Genomic DNA, 22,404 nt, shown 5'->3' on the forward strand with positions numbered 1-22,404 from the left:
GAGATTAGAGGCAAGAGTATTTACGGAGATTATAAATGAAATAAACGTATGTAGTTTGAAGAAATACGGCGTTATTTTTATTGGTTCACCAATTTGGACATTTTTTTTACTACAAATTTTGGTTGTAACTTTCTGTTCTCTTGAAGAACATTTTGCCTCATACGCAAAGGAATGTAATAAACAATCGCGTATATACGATAAAATCTCCACCGCGGGACCGCACATGGTTTAACCATTTTCGTTTTTTTTCACTTCAAACGTCTCACGATAAGCACTAAGAATTATAGAAATTCAATATAATATAAAAGTAGGGAATTTATTTGTCGTACTGGTATGACCATATAACGCACTCGCTGCTTTTAGTGATTTTAGGTTAGATAATTGTTTAAAAATAGGTTGTACGTTTTCATCCCTACCTACGTACATCCCTAGATTGCAGCGCCACGCCACGACCATATCAAACATTTAATACGCGGACAATAAGAGAACCACGCCGTCCTATAGAAAACTGGCTACGTTTCAAGACCTGTATGTAAGACCGTGGGCGAGGGTGGCACTACCATCTATTATATATATACCACATACTACAATAGAGATGACTCTCTACTGGAGTGATTGAGTTTTCTTTCCTTCTTCCGTATTTTTGGGTTATGTTCAACAACTAGTTTTAGTTTTGAAAAAAATTGTGCAAAGTATTGGATAATGTCCAAGTCAGGGCGTATGAGAACGTTCAAAAAGATGATCGAAAAGGTTGATCATAGCTCCACATTAAGAACCAATGTTCTTGCTGGATTAGCTTCTCCGGCTCCTCCTCTTGGTCCAATGCTGGGGCAGGTTAGTTTTTTATTCGTCTACAGATTTCAATATTTATTTCAATTTTTGAAAAACTTTGTCCACCAACTTTCTCAAAAGTTCGCTCATGCTATTGTGACATGATTTATTTATTTTCTATGTTGTATTTTCAACAATAATATTCCGAATTTTGTTAATTTTTCAAACGAATTTGTAATTTCGCTTTAGTTTTGATTACCTGTATTTTCTTTTCATCATAGAGAAACATAAATATAGCGTCGTTCTGTAAAGATTTCAATGAAAGAACGGAAAATATTAAGGAAGGAATTCCTCTACCGTGTAGAGTGAAAGTTAAAGGGAATCGATCTTATGATCTTGTCATTCATCAACCCCCGGCGGTATACTTTCTGAAACAAGCTGCTGGAATTCAGAAAGGAGCAATGAACGGCGGTGAGTATTTTTTTTTAATACTAAAACTTAAAAAAAAACAACAGCAAAACATTATTGAGTATTCAATCCTACTGAATTTACAACACTATTGGTTGAAACAAAGCGAAGGCTAAAACGTGCGTTTCTTTTTATCCGTTACTAGGTATTTTTTTTTTTTATAGTACAATGTTAGACATTCTTCAATGGTATATATACATACGTCTGCTTTTTAAAAGGCTTTCTACCCAAAAAATGTTGAGAAAAAATCTACCAAGATACTTTTGTTGTTTTTTGTTGCCTGCAAAACTCACTTTATTTTGATATATTTAAAACACTCTTTGTAAAGCTCTACGGTATTTCCATCGGGTTTCCATTGAATGGAGTAATAAAGGATTAAGGAAAATGTTTTTTTCTTCGCTGTTGGTGCATAAGTTGGTACTCGACTAAGCGATTTTTCAACCAAGAATTTACTTCGGCCAAAGCTGTCTAACTTGAGGGCTTGCCCGAACTGACCACTGACTGCATTAATCACTAGTATTTTCACAGATGAAATAATCATAGATTTCGATTTTTAGACCATAGATTTACTAATTGTTAATAATTGAGCAACGATCGGCTGAATCCATTCTTTGTTGGCAGTAATTTAGTTTGACATTAATTCCTTGAATTTTAACAAAAGAAAATCTTCAATATATATTGCCATATGAAAATAGATAGAGAAAATGTGTTGACAGAAATTTTTGTAATATCTACGGTCATATTTGAATTGGTTTTATGGGGATATAAATTTTGCTTACGAAGTTTGACGCCATTTTTAATGAAATTACAGAGGATAAAATTGCTGGTAAGATAACGCTGAAACACCTCTACGAAATCGCTAAAATAAAATCGAAAGATCCACCATTGGCTCTTATGACACTCCAACAAATAACGCAAATGTTGGTGGGCGTCGCTCGAACCTGTGGAATTGAAATCGTACGAGATTTGGATCCGGTTGAGTACGCAGATTTTCTCGAAAAACGAGAAATAGTAGTTGCGGAACAAGTGAAATTATTGCAGGAAGCCAAAGAAGCCAAAATGTTGCGAACAACGTAGTACTACAAAATTTATTTTGTAATGTAGTTTGGTTTTAATGATAAGCTTCAATAAATGTGGTTCTCCATTGAACTACCGTGTACAAAGGACAAAACTGTAAAAACCGAAAAAGTAAATTTTCGGAGCTTGCAGCTCGTTCTAAGAATTAAAGTTGTATTCATTCTTCGAATAAGGAATAATTCCCGCAAATAAATTTGATTTTTTAATAAGATTTCAATGAGACGGACAAAGGTAGATGAAAAATGTTAGATGTCAATTATATATATATCGAGCATTTCACGTCAAATCAGCCACTTCAAAACTTTTGGATTTTTGATTTGGTTCAAAATTTTTCAGGTTGTTATACCCACTGAAAGGAGCTCTCTTGATTTTTTCCAGAATTTTTAGTGGATTGGATAATAAGTTATGATTTTTGGTAAAAAATAGAGATTTTTTTTCTTTTCCCTATAACTTTCCGAAAAATGGGCCGAATTGAACTTTTTTTTTTTAAACTTGTGTTTTTTTCTGTTCTTTTCGAAGATATTTAAAAAAAAAATTATTTGTGTAGATTTTAATAAATTTTTCGCAGTTTTAAGCAAAAAACTATTAATTTCAGGCAATAAGACACTTTCAATTTTTTTCGAAAAAATTCTCAAAAAAACTTGAACTAATCCAACGATTTTTAAGACTAGTTGCGTTATGGAATTTCGTTTGGTTATATTTTTTTCGTAATTTTGAAAAAAAATTCACCAATAAAATCTTAGTTTTGGTCCTGGACATTCAACCAAAAGTGATGTTTCATATACATGCAATACTATTTTGAATTATAGATTCTATTTGACTACAAGCGAAGTATCGAATAGCAGTTCGAAAAGTTTAATAGAGAAGGTAGTCATAAGCCATTGATGAGAGGGGAACTATCGGTGGGATAGTTCCGATCTGGCGAGATCGTTGTTGCAAACCCTTTGGATTGCAGAGGCACTACAAAATAAACGATTTAAGATCGGCATCCGAGGATGCTTAAAAAAAACTTGGTTTAACTAAGACCCATCAACTGTGCTCTATTTTTTGGCATAGAATATCTCTAATGATCGTTGATAACGGGTTAATGCTATGATAGGGACAACGCTAAGATTGAAATATCATTAGGTAAGCTATCCTTACTTCAACACAGTTTTTTTGAAGCATCCTCGGATGCCGATCGTAAATCGTTTATTTTGTAGTGCCTCTTCAACCCAAAAGGATTGCAACAACGATCTCGCCAGATCGGAACTGTCCCACCGATAGTTTCCATCTCATCAATGGCTTATGACTACCTTCTCTATTAAACTTTTTGAACTGCTATTCGACACTTCGCTTGTAGTCAAATAGGATCGATAATTCAAAATGGTATTGCACGTATGAAACATCACTTTTGGTTGAAAGTCCAGGTCTAAAACTAAGATTTTATTGGTGAATTTTTTTTTTCAAAATTACGAAAAAAATATAACCAAATGAGATTCCATAACGCAACTAGTCTTAAAAATCGTTGGATTAGTTGAAGTTTTTTTGAGAATTTTTTCGAAAAAAATTGAAAGTGTCTTATTGCCTGAAATTAATGGTTTTTTGTTTAAAACTGCGAAAAATTTATTAAAATCTACACCAATCATTTTTTGAAAAATATCTTCGAAAAGAACAGAAAAAAATACTCAAGTTAAAAAAAAAAAAAAATTAATTCGGCCGATTTTTCGGAAAGTTATAGGGAAAAGAAAAAAAATCTCTATTTTTTTCCAAAAATCATAACTCATTATCCAATGGACTAAAAATTCTGGAAAAAATCAAGAGAGCTCCTTTCAATGGTTATAACAACGTGAAAAATTTTGAACCAAATCAAAAATCCAAAAGTTTTGAAGTGGCTGATTTGACATGGAATGCCCCATATATATATTTTTAAATTTATTCATTCGTCGCTTGTATTGTGATAGATTAAAAAGAATTATTTATGTATAGTTGGTATCATTTTTATTCATTCTCATGCTCCCAGATATAAAATTGTGCATTTATTTTGTCATACATAGTCGATGAATTTGACATATTAATCATATGAATGATTTTTTTTGTCGAATTTTCATTTACATAATTCTATCAAATAATAATAAAAAATAATTTCCAACTTTTTTTCAAACGCACGTCGAGTTCAGCTTATAATTTGATTGACGGGTTGCAAAAAGTTCAAGCTGGTTCGAAGTAATTTGATTGGAATAGGTACATATGATACCTATTCCATGATAAAGCTAGATTTTCAAACATTTGTAAAATTCTTTGTTGTCGTCCGAGTCCCTCATCGCCGTCCCGTCCGAATCCCTCGCCGCCGTCCCGTCCGAGTCCCTCGCCGCCGTCCCGTCCGAGTCCCTCGCCGCCGTCCCGTCCGAGTCCCTCGCCGCCGACCCGTCCGAGTCCCTCGCCGCCGTCCCGTCCGAGTCCCTCGCCGCCGTCCCGTCCGAGTCCCTCGCCGCCGTCCCGTCAGAGTCCCTCGCCGCCGTCCCGTTCGAGTCCCACGCCGCCGTCTCGTCAGAGTCCCTCGTCGCAGTCCCGATCGAATAATCCAGTACCATTATTTCAGCCGAATCCCGTAATGGTGTTCGATTTAGGAGGAAATTTCAGATTCTTCATTGTCGTCAATTTGAGGTCGCAATTTGTCACGTACAAATTTTAAAAGTAAAAAATACAAGTTTTTTTCTGTTCAATTAACGTCCACTTCGCTGTCACGTCGATATCAAAATTGGAAATTGATTCCCAATGTTAGAGATTCTCATGCTATTAAAGTTTCAAACGCTTTCTGTTTAAGAAGATTACAGTAAAATAGCGTCCAATGGTAAAGATATCCAAGAGTCCAAAATTCCACGTTAATATTTCAGAGTTTGAATCCCACGTTGTCGTCCAGAAGAGTTGACATCACACGTCATGTTCACTGTCATTTTAGTTGGAAAACTCGTTATATAAAATTCTTTTTTGCGAAGTTTTCTTTCTTCACATCTGAAAACCTCCCCTGAGAAAATCTCTTTTTGCTCATATTTTTTGCTCGAGTGTAGTTTTTTCTGTAAAATTTCCAATTTTTTCGTTTAACACTTATTTCCATTATTTGCCATGCCATTTTTTGATTGAATTCTACGTTATTTCTCAAATTTTAGTTACACTTCATGTATTTTATTTTTTTTTCACTCTTTCTTTTTTTTAATTTTAATTTTTTTCCTTTGTTTTTTTTTTTCATTTTCTATTTTTTTTTCTCCAATCCAATATCATGAATGCAGACATGGATTTTTAACATATTAGAGAATTTGAATTTATATTACAGTAGATCAATTCGAGAACGAAGCTTTGGAAAAATCTACGGCCAATCTACGATCCATGAAATGCTCATGATGATCGTCCTGTTCCTCATCATTGGCTTTCTCCTCAGAACAAAAAAAAATTCCGCAAAGTTTGGTGATGGTCCGTCTCAGATCAGCTATCCTATTAAGTTCCGTGTCGATATACGTTATCGAGAACAATAATTCGGTTCTATAACTGTTTAATCCGAGAAGCTGAGATATCCTTGTAGTCGATTTTGAACGGACAAAGTTGTCATTGAATCCATAAGATTTGCGGAACGCTGCCCGTTCGGGAAGTTTCCATCACCGGTATTCAAACTAATAAAGTCCTTTATGTCCGTTTTTAGATCCTTGATGTCCAATCCTGAAACAGCCGCATCGTCGATTTCCGATTCTGGAATTCTCGAGTCATCGATGTCTAGACCAGAAATTCTAAGAAATCTTGCGCGGCGTCGATGTCCCCCATCGAAAAATCCAGCGTCGTCGATGTCGCCCGTCCAGACAATCCCTCGCCGTCAATGTCCCCAGTTGAGAAGATCCCTTGCGGTCGATGTATCCCGTCCAGAAGAACCCTCGTCGTCGATGTCCAGTCTAGAAGATCGCTCGTCGTTGAAGTCCAATCCACAAGATCCCGCGCTGTTGATGTCCCCCATTCAGAAGATCTCTCGTCGTCGATGCCCAGTATAGAAGATCACTCGTCGTTGAAGTCCAATCCAGAAGATCCCGCGCTGTTGATGTCCCCCATTCAGAAGATCGCTCGTCGTTTAAGTCCAATCCAGAAGATCCCGCGCTGTTGATGTCCCTCATTCAAAAGATCCCTCGTCGTTGAAGTCCAATCCACAAGATACCGCGCTGTTGATGTCCCCCATTCAGAAGATCCCTCGTCGTCGATGCCCAGTCTAGAAGATCACTCGTCGTTGAAGTCCAATCCAGAAGATCCCTCGTCGTCGATGCCCAGTCTAAAAGATCGCTCGTCGTTGAAGTCCAATCCAGAAGATCCCGCGCTGTTGATGTCCCCCATTCAGAAGATCGCTCGTCGTTTAAGTCCAATCCAGAAGATCCCGCGCTGTTGATGTCCCTCATTCAAAAGATCCCTCGTCGTTGAAGTCCAATCCACAAGATACCGCGCTGTTGATGTCCCCCATTCAGAAGATCCCTCGTCGTCGATGCCCAGTCTAGAAGATCACTCGTCGTTGAAGTCCAATCCAGAAGATCCCGCGCTGTTAATGTTCCTCATTCAGAAGATCCCTCGTTGTCGATGCCCAGCATAGAAGATCACTCGTCGTTGAAGTCGAACCCAGAAGCTCTCCATGTCCTATCTAGAAGATCACTTGTCGTTGAAATCGAATCCGGAAAATCTCGTTAAAGATGCGTATAGTGAATCTTCGACTGTCGAAACTTTTGTTGACAGTATTCCATCATGGAGATCCTTTCTGGTGGCGATTTACTTGTATCTAGTACCTGAAAGCCCATTCCACATCTTTTCCTAATCCTCACATCCATTTATTTTGCTTTTTTTGTAAGTAACTTTTTGTTCCCTTGAACATACATGTTTTACTGTTTTCATACGTGTAGCGTTTTTTTTTTCAATTCAATTTTTTTTTACATTTTTTTATTCGTTTTTTCGTTTTTTTTCATCTTTTTGTGTATATATTTCTTCATTTTTATATTTTTTTTTATGTATTTTTCTAAACAGGACGTACGAAGTACTTTAAAGATGTTTTTTTTGTGACAAAGAATTTTTCAGCAGATTGATCCGGAATGGAACAGGAAGGTCCGGGTATTCTTCTTGTCGTTTATTTATTTGCAGAAGGAAGGATAATGATGAACAGAAAATTGAGCTCTCCGAGTAGTTTCGCACAAATAATCTGCAACGTAAAATAAAAAATGCGCGCGTAGGAATAAGAATCTGTGAAAACGTTTAAATTGAAGCGCAACAGCTGCAGCAGGTAAAAGACAAATAAATATGCCAATAAAGATTCATCACACCTTTTGATTTTGGTGAGGCGATGTCTCTTCTAGTCAAATGAAGTTTTTTACGCAGCATTAGTTGTCAATCAACGAAATCCGCAAAACACACAGGCCGAAGGTCCAGACCATCCGTTACGACAGACGCCGCTCAACATAAACCACAGACTCGCGAGATGACAAAGAAGATCAAGATGCGACGATCAGGAAGATGATTTGCAATGACGGTCGAAGCTTCGGCAATTATCGGAAAAGTAACCTTGGAAGGAAAGACAAGAGCGCAGTCATCTCGCGCAGAACGTAAAGAGAGCAGAACAGTTGAATAACCCGTTCTCTGAACAATATCCGTTTTTCGTATCGAGGATCACGCTCAATTGGTATCATCAGCCCTGAAAAGTCTTGCAATTGCTGCAACACCTGCCGAATCGATCCGGAAGATCTTTACTGCTGAGAAAGTTGGGAGACAGGATTCTTTTTAGGATTGAAGACCGTTTAATCAGCCAATCCATTGAAACTCAAAGAAATTCGAAGCAGCTGGAAACGTCCCATTCGGAATTTTGTGCTTTCATCGCGGCGCCCACCAATGCTAAGAGAACTGAAGAGTGAAGATGAGAAGACCAAAAACCCGTCAGAAGACCGCAATCGGGTATATTGGATCGCCAGCGTTGAACCTTTTTCTCGTTATCTTTCACAGATAATAATACTGTGTTCTCCGAAGTGGATATATGGAGCCTTAACAATATTTCTCAGCTTATCGTGCAAGGTTTCGGTGCAAGTTTTCTAAAACACTTTGTTAAAGAACGGGCACAAGGTGAGGGATCGAAAAATAAAAGGGCAAAGGGTTGTAAACTCACGTAAATCGCACAGGTGCGCCTTTCTCACGGATTTCGCAGTATTCGGTCAATCGGCATCAGGGATTTTCCATCTTCCACGTACCCGCATAAATTTCTCATATCCACCCTACTCAAGAAAGGAGAGTGCACCTCCGTTTCGCTCTTGACTTGGAATCGTAGAAGGAAAAAAACGTGCATATCGCCTATCGTTTCCGATGCTGCCTCACATTGTAGCCGCGTCCCGTTGCTTTTTTGTTTAGCTTCATAGGTAATTATGGGGACTCGCCTTTAAATGAATTAAAAACATACGGGTGTCTTCTAGTCCGCCCGAGAAAATCGTCAAACATTGAAATTCTTCAAAGTTTTCCCAAACTCGGTCGATCTGATCTTCGTTGGTTTGGCTTGTCTTTGGACGTCCGTATCCATCCGGAATTTACGAGATATCTATGTTAAAACAGTGCCAAAAAAACGAATATCGTTGCTGGTTGCCCAGCACCGGAAAAACAATGCATAACTTTCCAAAACTCATTTTCCCTCATTTTTCAGCCATCAGCCACAAACATCGGACCAATTTCGTGCAACGATTTGATGTCTATCATATATGTGAGCCAAATTATTCTTCCAACAGGAATCATTTATAACATCTTAAGTGCGTACCTTGTTGGCTAAGGGACGGTGAAATATTTGGTTTTGTTTGTCTCGTTCTCGCAAATCCTTTCGGTAGCTAGACGTCGTAATACTTCGAGTATGGTCAACAAGAGAATTCATAACGTAGATACGTGACGAGAGTAGATAAATGAAAATCGGTGCACCATAGAGATAACAACTTTCTTCGTGTCAAAAGACCTTACGGTATGCGCGTCGATAGTTTTCTCTCGCCTTCTTTCTGTTATATCTTATCGCCGCACGATGTATCCGCGCAAAAATCCAAACGATCTCAATATTACAGATGCATCTAAAGGTGACGAAACCACATAGCATGCTCCATTTTCAAAAGTCGACAATGTCGCCAAAGAAGTCGCTCGATATGGCCAAGTACATTCATGCATGCGCATGTGGTAATGCACTCATGTGCATTACCAGATGACAGCTTTCTTTTCTTCAATGATACTAATATTGAATCGCAGAGTACGGTTTTTCATCTTCTGAAATACCTTTAAAAATACGGATCAAGAAAATTAGTAGCCCCCAGCCCAACCCCACCACATAAAACATGATTTATTGAGACCCAGACGAAATGTGCGAGTACATTAGTACAAAATACTTTGGACAATAACGACTGATTGTCATATACCATTCAATCCCACTGGGCATCGCACACGATATTTTTTTTCTCCTTTTTGTCAAAAAAAAATTTTGATAAATCGACACATTCTTCAAGCAAAATATTTGGGGCTATACGCGCAATACAGAACAGCGTACTAGAACAAAATATATACGATACACTACTCGTATTAACAAGATATCGTAAAATTCGTAGTTATGTTTACAATGCTATGTTAATTACTTTCGACTGCCGGGAAAGGTGCGAGTTCATTTTTTCGTTTGTTTTTTAATAAAACCACTCACCGAATTCTTCTAGCAACAAAGCCACTTGTAACGCAAGTTTCTAGTTCGTCCAGTTCCGCAGCCACTCTCTTGTTTCAGCCTCACCAAGAATTATGGTTTGGAGGATAACATTGGAATTCGCACCAATTAATAAACGCATCCACGTGTTCTGGGATCGCTTAGTTTCAGACGTGTAAATTAAATGAAATTTCACATCAGAAGCTCGTAATCATTCTCATCAAAAGTAAGTTTGAGCATGGATGCTCAAAAGCCGAGAACATCTAATAATTTGCGACGGGCTATACCATTTTCGTTTTTGGAATGTTTTTGACGATAAAACTTGACACATTCAATGATTAAACTTTTGTAACCTGCACAATCAGATATTAGAGTTACTGCGGCACAACACAACTTTCAATTTCACTATTTTAAGCTTCAAACTTTTTGGCGATAACAAATTCATAAATAGAAAGAACAATCACAATTTTTTCTAATTTGCTGACATATCAAAAATTGAATTCCTCAACTTTTGACAATAGAAGTTGAATTATTGTAACACCGAATGTAAAACAAAAGGGAGCTGAAAGTGGGGCCACTTGGGATCATAAATACTTTTATGATGAAAAAAAGAACGGTCGTCGGTTGTGACGAATGCGGTGTCAAACTGAACTGGAATCTCTTTGGTGCGGACGATTCGTATTGTTTTTTTTTCATTCAACAAAACGTGAGCGCGCAGAATTTTCTTCAGCGAACGGTGCCCGGAGTGTGATTATTGTTTCGTTCTCAACAATGGCAATCGATATTAATCCAGGCAACAGAAACCTCTGTTAATCCATTTTCCAGACTTTTAATAAGCGTGCGTGCTTTTCGCTCGAGTAAATCAATAAAATACACTGCATTCGGTTTGTTTCTCTGGGTCCGATATAGTTTGAAATTTCGTAACTCGATGAAAATTATCTTTTCAAGCCTCTATTCATCATCAAAGCATCAACCTAGAATTTTCTTTTGTGCTCTCTAAAAAAAAAATTATTAATATGCCCTCCCCATAAAACCCGCTTGCGAAAATTCTTCGATTACCTGGATGACAAACGGTAGATCTATCCGACATATTTTCGCCAAAGAATTGGACATAATTTCATACGTTCCAAAGTTCTCGTGTTTCTTTCCGTTATTCTTCCATTATCGAGACAGCCTGTTATATCTTTGGTCTGTAATTTTTCGTTCTACTTGTCTCATTCCTTGATCGTCACTTGACGATCGCAGTTGCTATATCTCTCATATTAATCTTCGCTTAAAGTTACTAAAAATAAACAAAAAACGAAGGGCATCCCCGACAAAGCACGAAGCTCGAATAAAATCATGGTGACTGGAACACTCATGCGATGCTACACGATTGTTCTGATAAAATACAAAAAATATACAAACAATAGTTAGAAATTCGCTACTAGAAAGCCAATTCTGAATATCTCTATCTACGATCGCAATATTCGTATCAGTAGATAAATGTATATGTTTACGAAAGAAAAGTTCAGTAGAGTGTTACCTCGTTTGCTTTCTCGGATCAACAAATTTCTCATCGAAAAGTTAATAATGGCCACGCAATATCTGAGAAATAAATTTCACAAGACATCGGAGAATAATGTAACAAGCATCTTCGAGCCATAAGATGAAAAAAAAATGTTTGCACGTGACCAAAATATCGACCATAAATTGTAATTTTTCTCGTATATTCCTTGTAGAATGATTAATATGAAAATGTTCGTGTATGGTTCTCACGTATTGGTGATTTTTTTGGGATATTCTCTCTCTCTCTCTCTCTCTCTCCCGCCTACCCTCGATTTTTCGTCATTTCCGGCTCGGAGTTCTCTATCCACCGTCTGTGCCCTAAGGCGCCAGAGCCATTAACGCGTATGCGCTCGCATCGCAGATCCTGTGGCTCAAAAAACAAAATTTGTTTTCGTTGCCCGACGTTGAAATTCCCGCCCCAATACATCGTCAACAATCAAATAACATGACACCATGGTTAGGAGATATTTCAACGATGGATTATTGCAGACGATACTTCAACAGATGAAAATGACAAAAAAAAAAAGAATCATAAACAAGACGACATGCAGAGGCCCAGAAATTTACTTAGTTGCTAGATGTTAAGATAAAATTTTACTGTTTCTCACTAATATATCGTCAGCAGTTGGTGTTTTTATACTCATCGCGATTAAAATTTATCGGTCAACCCAATTTGTTCAGTTACTTGTCAGATTTCCGGATCACCTTCTCGTCCGAATGATATGTGTGCGTATGCTCGAGAAAAATGTATGATCAGCTCACGGACATGGTTCTAAGGTGTATCATCCGACGCAGCGATAAAAATACCCTCTCTCTTTAACACCCGCTCGAACAGATCGCCAGTCCACGGGTACGACTTATTCCTGCGGCGATGAAAAACAAAGACCCCAGATTTCCCCCTCCCGATTCATTTTTGAACCCTCAATTATACCTTCGAGGTTTCAGACGCGCAGATTGCTCCTAAGTGTACTCGCATCGTTCTCAACCCACATCGACGCGTATCCTCTCATGCGACTTGCCTTATATTCTTTGTTGCGCACAGTCCGCCCTTACTCCCGTTCTTCTTCTCTGTTTTCGTTTTTTACAACAAATGCCGTTCTTCCTGCGACTAAAAATAAGCGTTTTCCCAGTTTTCCCAGCCCACATGTTCGGTACCATCTTTTTTCAAATCCAAGTTGTTATTGTTACCACTGTGTCAAATGGGATATAAATTAAGCTTTTACGTAACGATTCGGGATCGGTTGGGTCTTGCGTCTCCAACTTTGCGTCATCCTGAAGAGAGATCATCAAGGGGTGCTGTTCTGGTTTCCACCAATCCGGTGTTTTATGCTCGAATTGTGCTGAAGTGAAAATAACTTGTTCACAGAATTCCCCCCGCTCCCCCTTACACGATAGCAACAAAAATAGTGACAGAGTGCACGATATCGTAGGTTTATGTCAAGTTCTCGATATGGAATAGTTTTTTTTAAATTAAATGATTGTAAGACACGTGTACCTCCTCCGTACTATAATTCATTCGCTCGACTGTGCACTGACCGCCGCTCGGTACAATCCTCTGGCAGGATGAATTTTGAACGTGAGAAATTCGCCGGTTCTCCCTTCGATCTAGAACACACCACTAACGCGCAACACACTTGTTTTTTTCTCTCTCTCTCTCTCTCTTTTTTTCGATCTATCTTGGCACCCGGATAATCGCCAAATAGCTCCGTGCAAACTCAGGCCACCATCCCCTTTCGTGATCTGTGAAAATATCGTTATTGCGACGTCCCCTCATAGGGATTTTTTTTTTTTTTCATTTTTTAAATTTCTTAGAGGTTAAACGAAAGACGATTGATCCTGTTATAAACTTGAATGTAGACGTGTCCACGCATATAAGTACAATATTTAGCACAAATTCTTTGTGGCGAATATGAAGAATTTTCTAATGAATTTTTTTCGTCAAAAGACTGTTCATTCTCGTGACTCTTTTCATAAAACGTTTCATGCATAAATTCCTGAATACCTGAGAACCATATTATCTGTTATTTTTTTTGTTTATGATCGAATGTCACGGGTTGTGTGGGCGGATATCGGCAGTTGTAGAACCACCACGGGTGCGCGTCCCAATTGCCGATGAGTTGATGACGATTCGGGCGAGAAAAGCCCGAAATTTTCTCAACGGCTTGGACAGGCGCGGCTTGCGAAGCAGATCTCCATGATTCTTGGATGAAATGCCAAGGAGCCAAATTGTCTTCGTACCTGGGAAAAGACTACTACTTTCTTCCACGAGGCGGATATTCGTGGCCAAAGGAAATTTTCAAAATTAACATGGAATCAGCTCACCAAGCTGTAATCAGCTTTGTTTTTGCCGTATCGCGTGATTGTCACGCTTCTATGATTTGGTTTTTTCTATTGTTCGTCTCGGTTCGATCATGGTATAGTGCGATGATGAAGAAGAACGTGTGGGTGCGAAGGACAAATAACCGTTTCTTTGTTTATTCGTGCTCGGGTGCGGTTGAAACAGCGTTAGAATTCGTCGCGTCGAACCTATATTTTTTCGTTTTTGTCTGTCCCTCCCTCTCTCCCTCTCTCTCTCCCTTTCGCAGTTCTTCAACAAACGTGCCACCAACCTCGAGTCAAGCTTTGTCCAACTTCTAGAAAACACAGATTTCCTTCCTCCCCTCTCTTGCCCCCCGTTGCGCAATCAAGTATTCCCAGAACTCAGAACAAAAAAAGAAATTCCTCACCGAGGTCGCATTTGTATATTGTTTTTCAAACTTTCAATTTCGGTATTTTATGTAGACTTATATAGGCGGCAGCAACAGGCCAGATAAGAAGACGACGGTCAGACAGCATCGGAAGATTACGTTTCATGCCCATATTCTCTCACTCTCACAATAGGAATTTCTAGGATGATGAGAAGCCAATACTGAAAAGGATGCATGGTGATTAATAGACAATGAATCTGTATTGATTTCTGTGACGAATTGAAAAAAATAAAATCATTTAAAAAAAACCATTTCCTGTATACAAATTTTTTTTCAACAATATTTATTCATGAAATTACGTTTATGTCGCCTGCACTCCCCATCTATAAAACAGTGTAATATTAAGCTTAGCAGTATTTATAATAATATATATATATATAAAGTTTATGTACAAGTTAATCCAGTATAAAATCGGCGAAAATTACCCATACGAAATTGTTGGGTTTTGCGAATAACTGAACGAAGCAAATTTACAATGAAACTATTTTATGCAACATTGGCGTCAAGTTTAAAAAATTTATAAATCACATTGTATCTACAAAATTACTATTTTTTTGATATTCAAGTAAGAAAAATCATATTCGATTCTCGTATGTATCATAAACTAGGAACTTGAACTTTGCAGTGAAGCAACAATGAGGAAACAGAAACATATCAACAAAAATTGAATATTTGGGGCTGTTTTGTCTGTTTGTTTTTTGTCGATACGCTTTACAAACCAAACAGTAGGATCGTCGATAGCGAACTGGGGGCGCAGCACAGCCGCCTCTCATTCTGTCACTCCCAGTTATGGTAAGCCGCCCGGGTTGACATCTCGGTAGTTGATCATGATGTCACTCAAACTGGTTCATTCTTCGAGATATTCCACCCATCTCTCAAACTCCCTCCCTTTCATTCTCCCTCTCTCTTTCTCTCCCCCCGTCGCATTGACCCTCATTGCCATGTCAAACGGCGCGGAGACTGCAATTAAAAAACATCCGGATATACATCGGGATATTGGGTTGACCAGAATATTTATCTTCGCGTAGGGCCTGGACACGCGCACATCCAAAGAGAAATAATCTCTTTCGCTTCGAAGGAAAAAAATCTCGAACAAGTTTATTCACGCGAGCTTAGCCAGACTCCTTGCGTGTCGATAACTTCGAAACCCTTCCCCACCCGCGTAGATCTGCTTTTTTTTCTTCATGAAATAGAAATGCAATAACGCGATGTCATCTTCGAAGAAGTCTTCTTCCGTTTTGCAGCTTTTCAAGCCGTTGTGTATAAAGGTTTTTCTCGTTCGCGACGAAGATTCAGTTATTCAACGTTTAACAGGCGCTTTGATCGAACTCAGCTTAGATATAAAATTGTCCAGACTGCTCAATTCGGGATAGAGTTCGCTTGACCAAACCTTCTTACTGTCTCCAATAACACTTTCTTGACAATCCATTTCCACACCTTTCGATGAAATGTTATTGTTGTTGCACGTATTATTGTTATTATTGGTCGCCATTTGCTTCTTGAGTTGTTGCCAGCGATTGATTCTGGCTACCTGTTTTCTTCGTAATTCTTGCTCTGCTTCCAACAAGGCATAACCCAAAACCGCCTCGACACGAATGTTGCGTCGACGACTGCGCAGATATTTGATTTTCTTCGTTCTCACTTTGGTGATCCAATTGAACAGTTGTTCGGTAGAACTCAACTCTTCGAACTCTGCGTCGTTCTGTCTAAGCGATGCACCCATTTTCGTTTTTGTTTCGTGTTTTTTGTTCAACATGAACAAGAACGATTAAACACTGTGTTCTTGGTTTCTATTCGTATTATTGTTTTTATAAATTTTTCCTTTTTAAGTATGACGCGAGTGAATTGTGGAACGATGGAAAAATGACTAAAGTTCTTCTGCGAATAGATTTTTCTCTCGACGTAGTTTTCTTCTCGAGCACTAAACTATTTGAGTAATAATCAACGAATTTATACAAAACACCAACCTGTAGCTAGCTCGTATTTTTTCGTTGTGGAGGCACACTTTTCCGTCACTTCGTGTTCGGGCAAGTTACGAATTGATCATTTGAGAACTGAATTTACAAAAAAAAAAAAAACTAAAGAAATCCTTTGACTGTAGATCCTCTAAAACGAGGGATATACGAAGCTACGGTTGAGCGAGATACAGTCTTCACCGCTTCAGATAGCTCTGAGGAATGCCGTTCATGAGCCACCGGGTGGGGCTTTATATACCCCTCGTCATCCAAGAATACTGTGTTACTACGCGGGATCGATAAAAAGTAGTTCCACATTATTTCCACTTCTTATACAACATAGAGTCGTTATTTATTGTTGAAATTTAGCAGAGGTCAACAACGCGTAACATATTTTAATAATTATACAGGTATTATTTGATTATTGCCACAAAATAAATGAAAATCCAATTTTTCTGCTGAAGCCATTGGCGTTGTTATTTGCAACGCGGTCACTCCCTCCCTACATTTTGCGCGTCGGCAGAGAGCTCTTGACGCGTCACTTTGATCGTCCTTTTCTTTTGTACGGCATACATTGCGACGTTGTCATATTTTTACGATACTCCATTTTACCCTTGTCTGTGCGATCATATTTAAAGAATTTTCGTTGAAAACTCAGCCTTGCATTTTTCATTGACCTAGACGTTTTTTTTTTTCAATTTTTTATTGTAGACGACGATTATACCGTATGTATAAACGCCAGCTTATATACGGTTATAATAGATGAGTTATATAAAAGCGGATATATATATATATATATATGCGGAAAGAAACCAATTATATATATACTGAAATAAGAACATTATATTAATATAATTTTTTGTAGCTATAGGAAACCAAGATACAAAAATATGCGATTCAATAATTCCTTATCCGCGGTTTTTTAATACGCACCTCTATATATATATATATATATATATATATATAAGTACTATATCGACAGACTGTCTAAAGATACCTTTATGAATGTTTGGCAATCTTTTCATCAAAAAAATTTCCTTGTGCTATAACAGATACATACATGAAACATTATCAAATTGTAACAGCTATGAAAGGCAATTTTACTACATGTACGTGCACGTTTACTCGTAATCCCCGTAGAGCAAGATCGAGTAGCCCCTAGAGCCCCTATACCTCGAAATCTGGCAACGTGTGGCCGAGAGGAAGTAGTCTGGTCCCTCTCTCTCGCGCACGCGTGTCTCCCTTGCCTTTCTCATATATAGCGTCAGCGAGAATTTCACCACAGCTGTTAATTCCTTCTTCTTTTAGAAATCATGACGCAGGACACACAAACACTCGTTATACATTGTCAATTTTAATGTATATTTATTTCATTTTGAACGAATGAAAATTCATCAATAACTTGAATCAGCGTTCATGAAATTTATTGATCATGAATGAATATATTGGCATATATTCTATGAAAATTCAGAGAATTTCGGTGACTCAATATCATGGCTTTTTATAATTATATTTATATATATCGCTCCGGCAAAGTCTCTGCTGGCAGTAACTCGTCATAATGTCTCCGAGTCGCTGCCGCGACTCTAGACATCCGTTTAAAAAAAAAAACCGATGCGTTATGCTGGTTATGTCTCCGTTTTGTAAAAAGTGCCAATTCAAAAGATTATACGTATTCCGATCTTCCCACTGATTTAAGGTCGATATATTGATTATTGATGTACACACTACAAGCAAAAGTTTAAACGAAACGAATTAAAAAAATCGATATCCTACGGCGACGCACGCGACTGAATATATATATAGATAGCGATAAAACTATTTTTCAATGTCAAAAACAGTTCTTAAAATATCAGGTTATAGGAATACTGAAAAGACATTTCTGTGAGCAATATCTTGCGTTGATGTGTATACTGAATAATTTTTTCTAGCAGCACTCGCAGCAGCAGCAGAGGAACAATGAAAAAAGAAAAAGCGATGGCGAGAATTCACGCCCCAAAAGGATGACAAATATAGGTTAAATTATAATTTCGTATATATTGTCCTGAACATTGGAATGTATAAAATGTTATTATTCTTCTGAGAAATTAAAAAAATAAAATATATGAAGAGTTTTGCAAAACCAAAGGTGTTGAAAAAAAAATCTTTTCCATGGTACAGCTGCAACGCTTTATTTTTATGAACCCTTGCACCGAGCAGTTGGACCACCCCGCATTGTCCTCGTATATATACACGCAGACAATGCGGGGCTAATTGCCTGGTGACGTACTTGGCGTACTTGTACCTTGGCATTTTTCCTCGACCTGACGACTCGTCCCTTTTGCCGCGGCCACCGCCATACCTGTTCCTCTTGCTACGAGCTCTATCGATCGATAACGACTCAACGTACCGAGCTCCAAGCTTAAAAAACGTGTTTTATGGCAAATACAAAAACGAAAAATCAAATTCGAAGGCTGATATATACGAGTTAAAAATGTCTTTTGCATATATATTTCTAGTTACGAATTTCATTTCAGTTGAATATTTAATACTTTTCCGGAACTCCAGATGTGAAAAAAATTCAGCCCTCTGAAATTTGATCTCAATTTTGATGACAAAACAATAATAAAAATAATGTCTTGATGTAATGTTAAAACATTTATTTAAAAAATTAAAAAATTAAACGAATAACTCGACATTTTAATCAAAAATGGAGTAATTTCGTTACAAAACGCGAATGCGTGGGGTACTCTGCTGGTCTCGATTTTAAAGTCGGACGGTACCTTGAGAGTTTGTGCGGATTATAAGACCACCGTAAATCGTTTCGTCGAAGATGTGAAATATCCATTTCCCAGAATTGAGGACATTTTCGCGGCGTTGAGTGGGGGAAAAAGGTTCTCGAAATTAGATTTATCCGTGGCGTACGAGCAACCAGTTGCATGGAAGTAACAGAAGAGTCCAAAAAAATATTAGCTTGAAGTACACATCGTGGTGTTTATGTCATTAACAGCGATTAATCCCCTTTGGGATTAAGGAGTTTCGGTACAGGCGATACAATGTTGCCATGCTAATCCATGCTAAAAAAATTTAAAAATTCAAAAAGTTCAGAATTTTATAAAATTTGGTGAACATATTCTTTAGTGCCAAATTTGACGACACAAATTTTTTAAGATTTTTCTTCTACACAGTTATCGAGTAATTGATCACTAAAGTTTACGTGTATAAGCATAGCGTTTCCATATATATAGGTATACATTCCGGGCATGAGAAATCTGCTTTAATGTGTAATTACTCGATAACTAAGTAGAAGAAAATTTTGAAAAAATTTGAGTTTTCGCACTTGATGTTGAAGAACATTATCACCAAATTTGATCAATTTCTTAATATTTTGACTTCTGTACCGAAACTCCTTAAATCGGCATGTTCAATTTTTCAGCGAACAATGGAAAAAGTTCTGCAAGGAGCAAACGGGGTGGTATGTTTTTAGACGACATTATTGTAACCGGAAAAGACCGTAAAGAACATTTACAGAATTTGCAAGAAGCTAGTTTGTAAAAGACTGTCAGAAGCAGGATTCAAATTGAACGCAAAAAAGTGCGCAGTTTTCAATCAGAAGTCCGCTATCTGGGGCACATAATTAGCCAGGAAGGGTTAAAGAAAGATCCCGAAAAAATCATAGCAATAGTCAAGGTCTCCAGACCGTCATATGTCTTCAAGAGGTACAAGCGTTATTTATAGGCATGGTAAACTATTATGCGAAATTTGTACACAAATTCGCTGATATATTATCGCCTCTATATCAAATGTTAAAAAACAAAAAATTTAAATGGTCTAAAGAGTGCGAAGAAGAATCATTTCAAAACATTAAAAAGGAAATGTCGGCAGAAAGCTTTTTGACACATTTCGATTCCAAATTGGCAGTCAAATTTTCGTGTGACGCGTTGAATACAGGAATCGGAGCCGTGCTTTTGCACATATTTCCAGATGGTTCGAAAAACCGATCGCTTTCGCTTCTAGAATACTCTGTAATTCAGAAAATAATTATTCTGGGATACATAGAGAAGCATTAGCTATATATTGGGCAGTTAACAAATTTTTCCAATATTTAGTAGTCTGAAATGAGTTTATTTTGTGCTCTGATCATAAACCGTTACAAGCATTGTTCGGGGAAAACAAAGATAACGGGGGTGCGGATGGCTTGTCAAGGCTTCCGTTACAGATTTAAAATAAAAGTGGAAAAAGAGGATCACGACTATTTTCATTTTTTAATGGAAGGATAGTGTCCTCAGTAAAGTTTTTTTGTATGTAAGAAACGGATGGCCGAAGGCACTAGAGGAACAATTAAAACCATACGCTAGTCGAATAAACGAAATGAGTGTCGAAAAAGGTGTGGTGATATGTGGGGATATAGAGCGGTCATACCAAAAAGTTTAAGAACAATTTTCATGGAAGAGTTACATAGCTCGCATTTGGGAATGGCGAAGATGAAAATGTTGGCTCGCCAATATTTTTGGTGGCCCAAGCTAGACCAAGACATTGAGAAATTTGTAAAAAATTTCGCGAAGCAGAATACCCGTTCGAAAGAGTTCACATAGATTTTCTAGGACCCTTTCATGGAAAAGTTTATCTAATTCTAATTTGAAAAGGCCTTTTCAAAGTGGCCAGAAATATTTAAGATAGCTAAGATTGATTCAGTTAGTACAATTGAAAAGTGGAGAGAGTGCTTCGCGAGATTTGGCTTATACCGCGTATGATATTTTCTGACAACGAAAGACAATTCACGTCCGAAGAATTCAAAAGTTTTTGCGAGCGAAATGGTATCGTCCACCGCACATCGGCACCGTATTACCCATCGTCCAATGGATTAGCCGAAAATGCAGTAGGTTCGTTTAAGCGAGCGATAACTAGAGTTTTAAGTGACCCTCGAGACAAATCGAAAATAACGACGCGAATAAGCAGATACAACGGGAGAAACCCCGGCAGAATTGTTATTAAAATATAAAGTGAAAACAAGATTAGATTTTTTTTTAATGCGACAGCAGTGGAAAAAGCAAGAGAAAAACAAACGCAGTACTTTCATGGAAGCCGTAAAGTCATGCAGTTTCGAAGTAGGTGAAATTGTATATTTATGCTCGTTCGTATAAAAATCCAAGTAAGCCATCGTGGCAGCGAGCAATAATCCAGAATAGACTTGGTGAGAGGAATTACATTTGCAAACCTTTCGATGAAAATAGGGACCAGTTGATTAAAAGCGGGGAAGTTTTATGATAACGAGCGCATAGAGCTAAACACACCCATGAGCATAGAAGTGCGTGAGAACGGTCCGATTACAGATGACAAATTTAAAGAGTGTAATGATCGTGTGGATGAAACACCTGTAAGTGAAAATGTTAATACAGGGAACGATGCGATAATTTCGCTATACCTGCGCGTAGCTCATCCGAATGTACGGGGAGAGAGAGAGAGAGAGAGAGAGAGAGAGAGAGAGAGAGAGAGAGTATGGGTACGTGTAGTATTGCGAAGGACGTAAGTCCCTTATCAGAACCCGAAAGAGGCATTAAACATTCGTGTGAGAAGTGTTAATATGTGAGGACGATAACCCGACAGTTGAACATGTAAAGGAGGCAAAAGACCTTTGTAAATCGATAAAAAAAAGTGTCGTTTACGATAGAAATTTACTTGTCAATCATACAGAGACCGAAAAGAGTGATTAAAGCTCCGGAACGTTTAAACTTGTAAACAAGAGTGTGAAATAAACCCCGAAAATTTTAAGGGTCTAGAGAAGCTTGTGTTAAGAGCGACGTGTAAATGTAAAGTTCAAAAGTCAAAGGTTGTGGTCTCGATTAATCGGGGAGGGGTGTAATGTCCCGAGATGGCAGCACGGTACGCTGTATGTATGTATGTATGTATGAGTGTGCGTGGCAAAAGGGCCAAGCTCGTGTATCGAGTCAGTCGATCTTATATACGCCGTCCAGCATGTATAACGGTTCAATGTATACTCCGAAAACTGTTATTCCGCTTAAATACAATCTACGTATTTACGCGAAACTTGTATAGTATTCTTTATTCATCTCTCCACAAGGTCTACTACGTTACACTTGAAATTATTAATTGGCGCTGTACGAATAAAAAAATCTTGACTAAGCAAATAATATTTTTGCTT

At 37.9% G+C, this 22,404-nt stretch overlaps 2 protein-coding genes and 1 long non-coding RNA gene across 11 annotated transcripts; 1 reads left to right on the top strand and 2 right to left on the bottom strand.

Annotated features, from left to right (window-relative positions):
• The first annotated feature begins 564 nt into the window (after positions 1-564).
• Positions 565-2,527, top strand: mRpL11 (mitochondrial ribosomal protein L11). Its single transcript, XM_043416834.1, has 3 exons — positions 565-834; positions 1,053-1,242; positions 2,051-2,527. The coding sequence occupies exons 1-3, from the start codon at positions 703-705 to the stop codon at positions 2,314-2,316; spliced, it is 588 nt and encodes a 195-aa protein (XP_043272769.1). The 5' UTR covers positions 565-702; the 3' UTR covers positions 2,317-2,527.
• A 1,746-nt stretch (positions 2,528-4,273) lies between these two features.
• Positions 4,274-17,248, bottom strand: LOC122410131 (uncharacterized). 9 transcript variants are annotated; one of them, XR_006260861.1, is made up of 6 exons: positions 17,234-17,248; positions 16,275-17,197; positions 15,027-15,267; positions 14,287-14,468; positions 7,635-14,147; positions 4,274-7,513 (listed from the first exon to the last, which is right to left on the bottom strand). It is a non-coding gene; the product is annotated as an uncharacterized lncRNA (long non-coding RNA). The 9 variants fall into 9 exon arrangements; XR_006260859.1 differs by having other exon boundaries at positions 7,635-14,193; XR_006260857.1 differs by having other exon boundaries at positions 7,635-13,798; positions 13,883-14,468.
• Positions 14,559-16,268, bottom strand: LOC122410130 (uncharacterized). Its single transcript, XM_043418194.1, has one exon. It carries the CDS (start codon positions 16,061-16,063, stop codon positions 15,608-15,610), a length of 456 nt encoding a protein of 151 aa, XP_043274129.1. The 5' UTR covers positions 16,064-16,268; the 3' UTR covers positions 14,559-15,607.
• Positions 17,249-22,404: the final 5,156 nt, after the last annotated feature.

Source organism: Venturia canescens, chromosome 4, assembly GCF_019457755.1.
Source record: "Venturia canescens isolate UGA chromosome 4, ASM1945775v1, whole genome shotgun sequence".
NCBI lineage: Eukaryota > Metazoa > Arthropoda > Insecta > Hymenoptera > Ichneumonidae > Venturia > Venturia canescens.

Bases quoted from the DNA above. Each gene is read 5' to 3' on its own strand.
- mRpL11 (XM_043416834.1), top strand. From the start codon at position 703: ATGTCCAAGTCAGGGCGTATGAGAACGTTCAAAAAGATGATCGAAAAG. The intron at 835-1,052 runs GTTAGTTTTTTA...TTTTCATCATAG, and splicing joins TTGGTCCAATGCTGGGGCAG to AGAAACATAAATATAGCGTC. The intron at 1,243-2,050 runs GTGAGTATTTTT...ATGAAATTACAG, and splicing joins GAAAGGAGCAATGAACGGCG to AGGATAAAATTGCTGGTAAG.
- LOC122410130 (XM_043418194.1), bottom strand. From the start codon at position 16,063: ATGTTGAACAAAAAACACGAAACAAAAACGAAAATGGGTGCATCGCTT.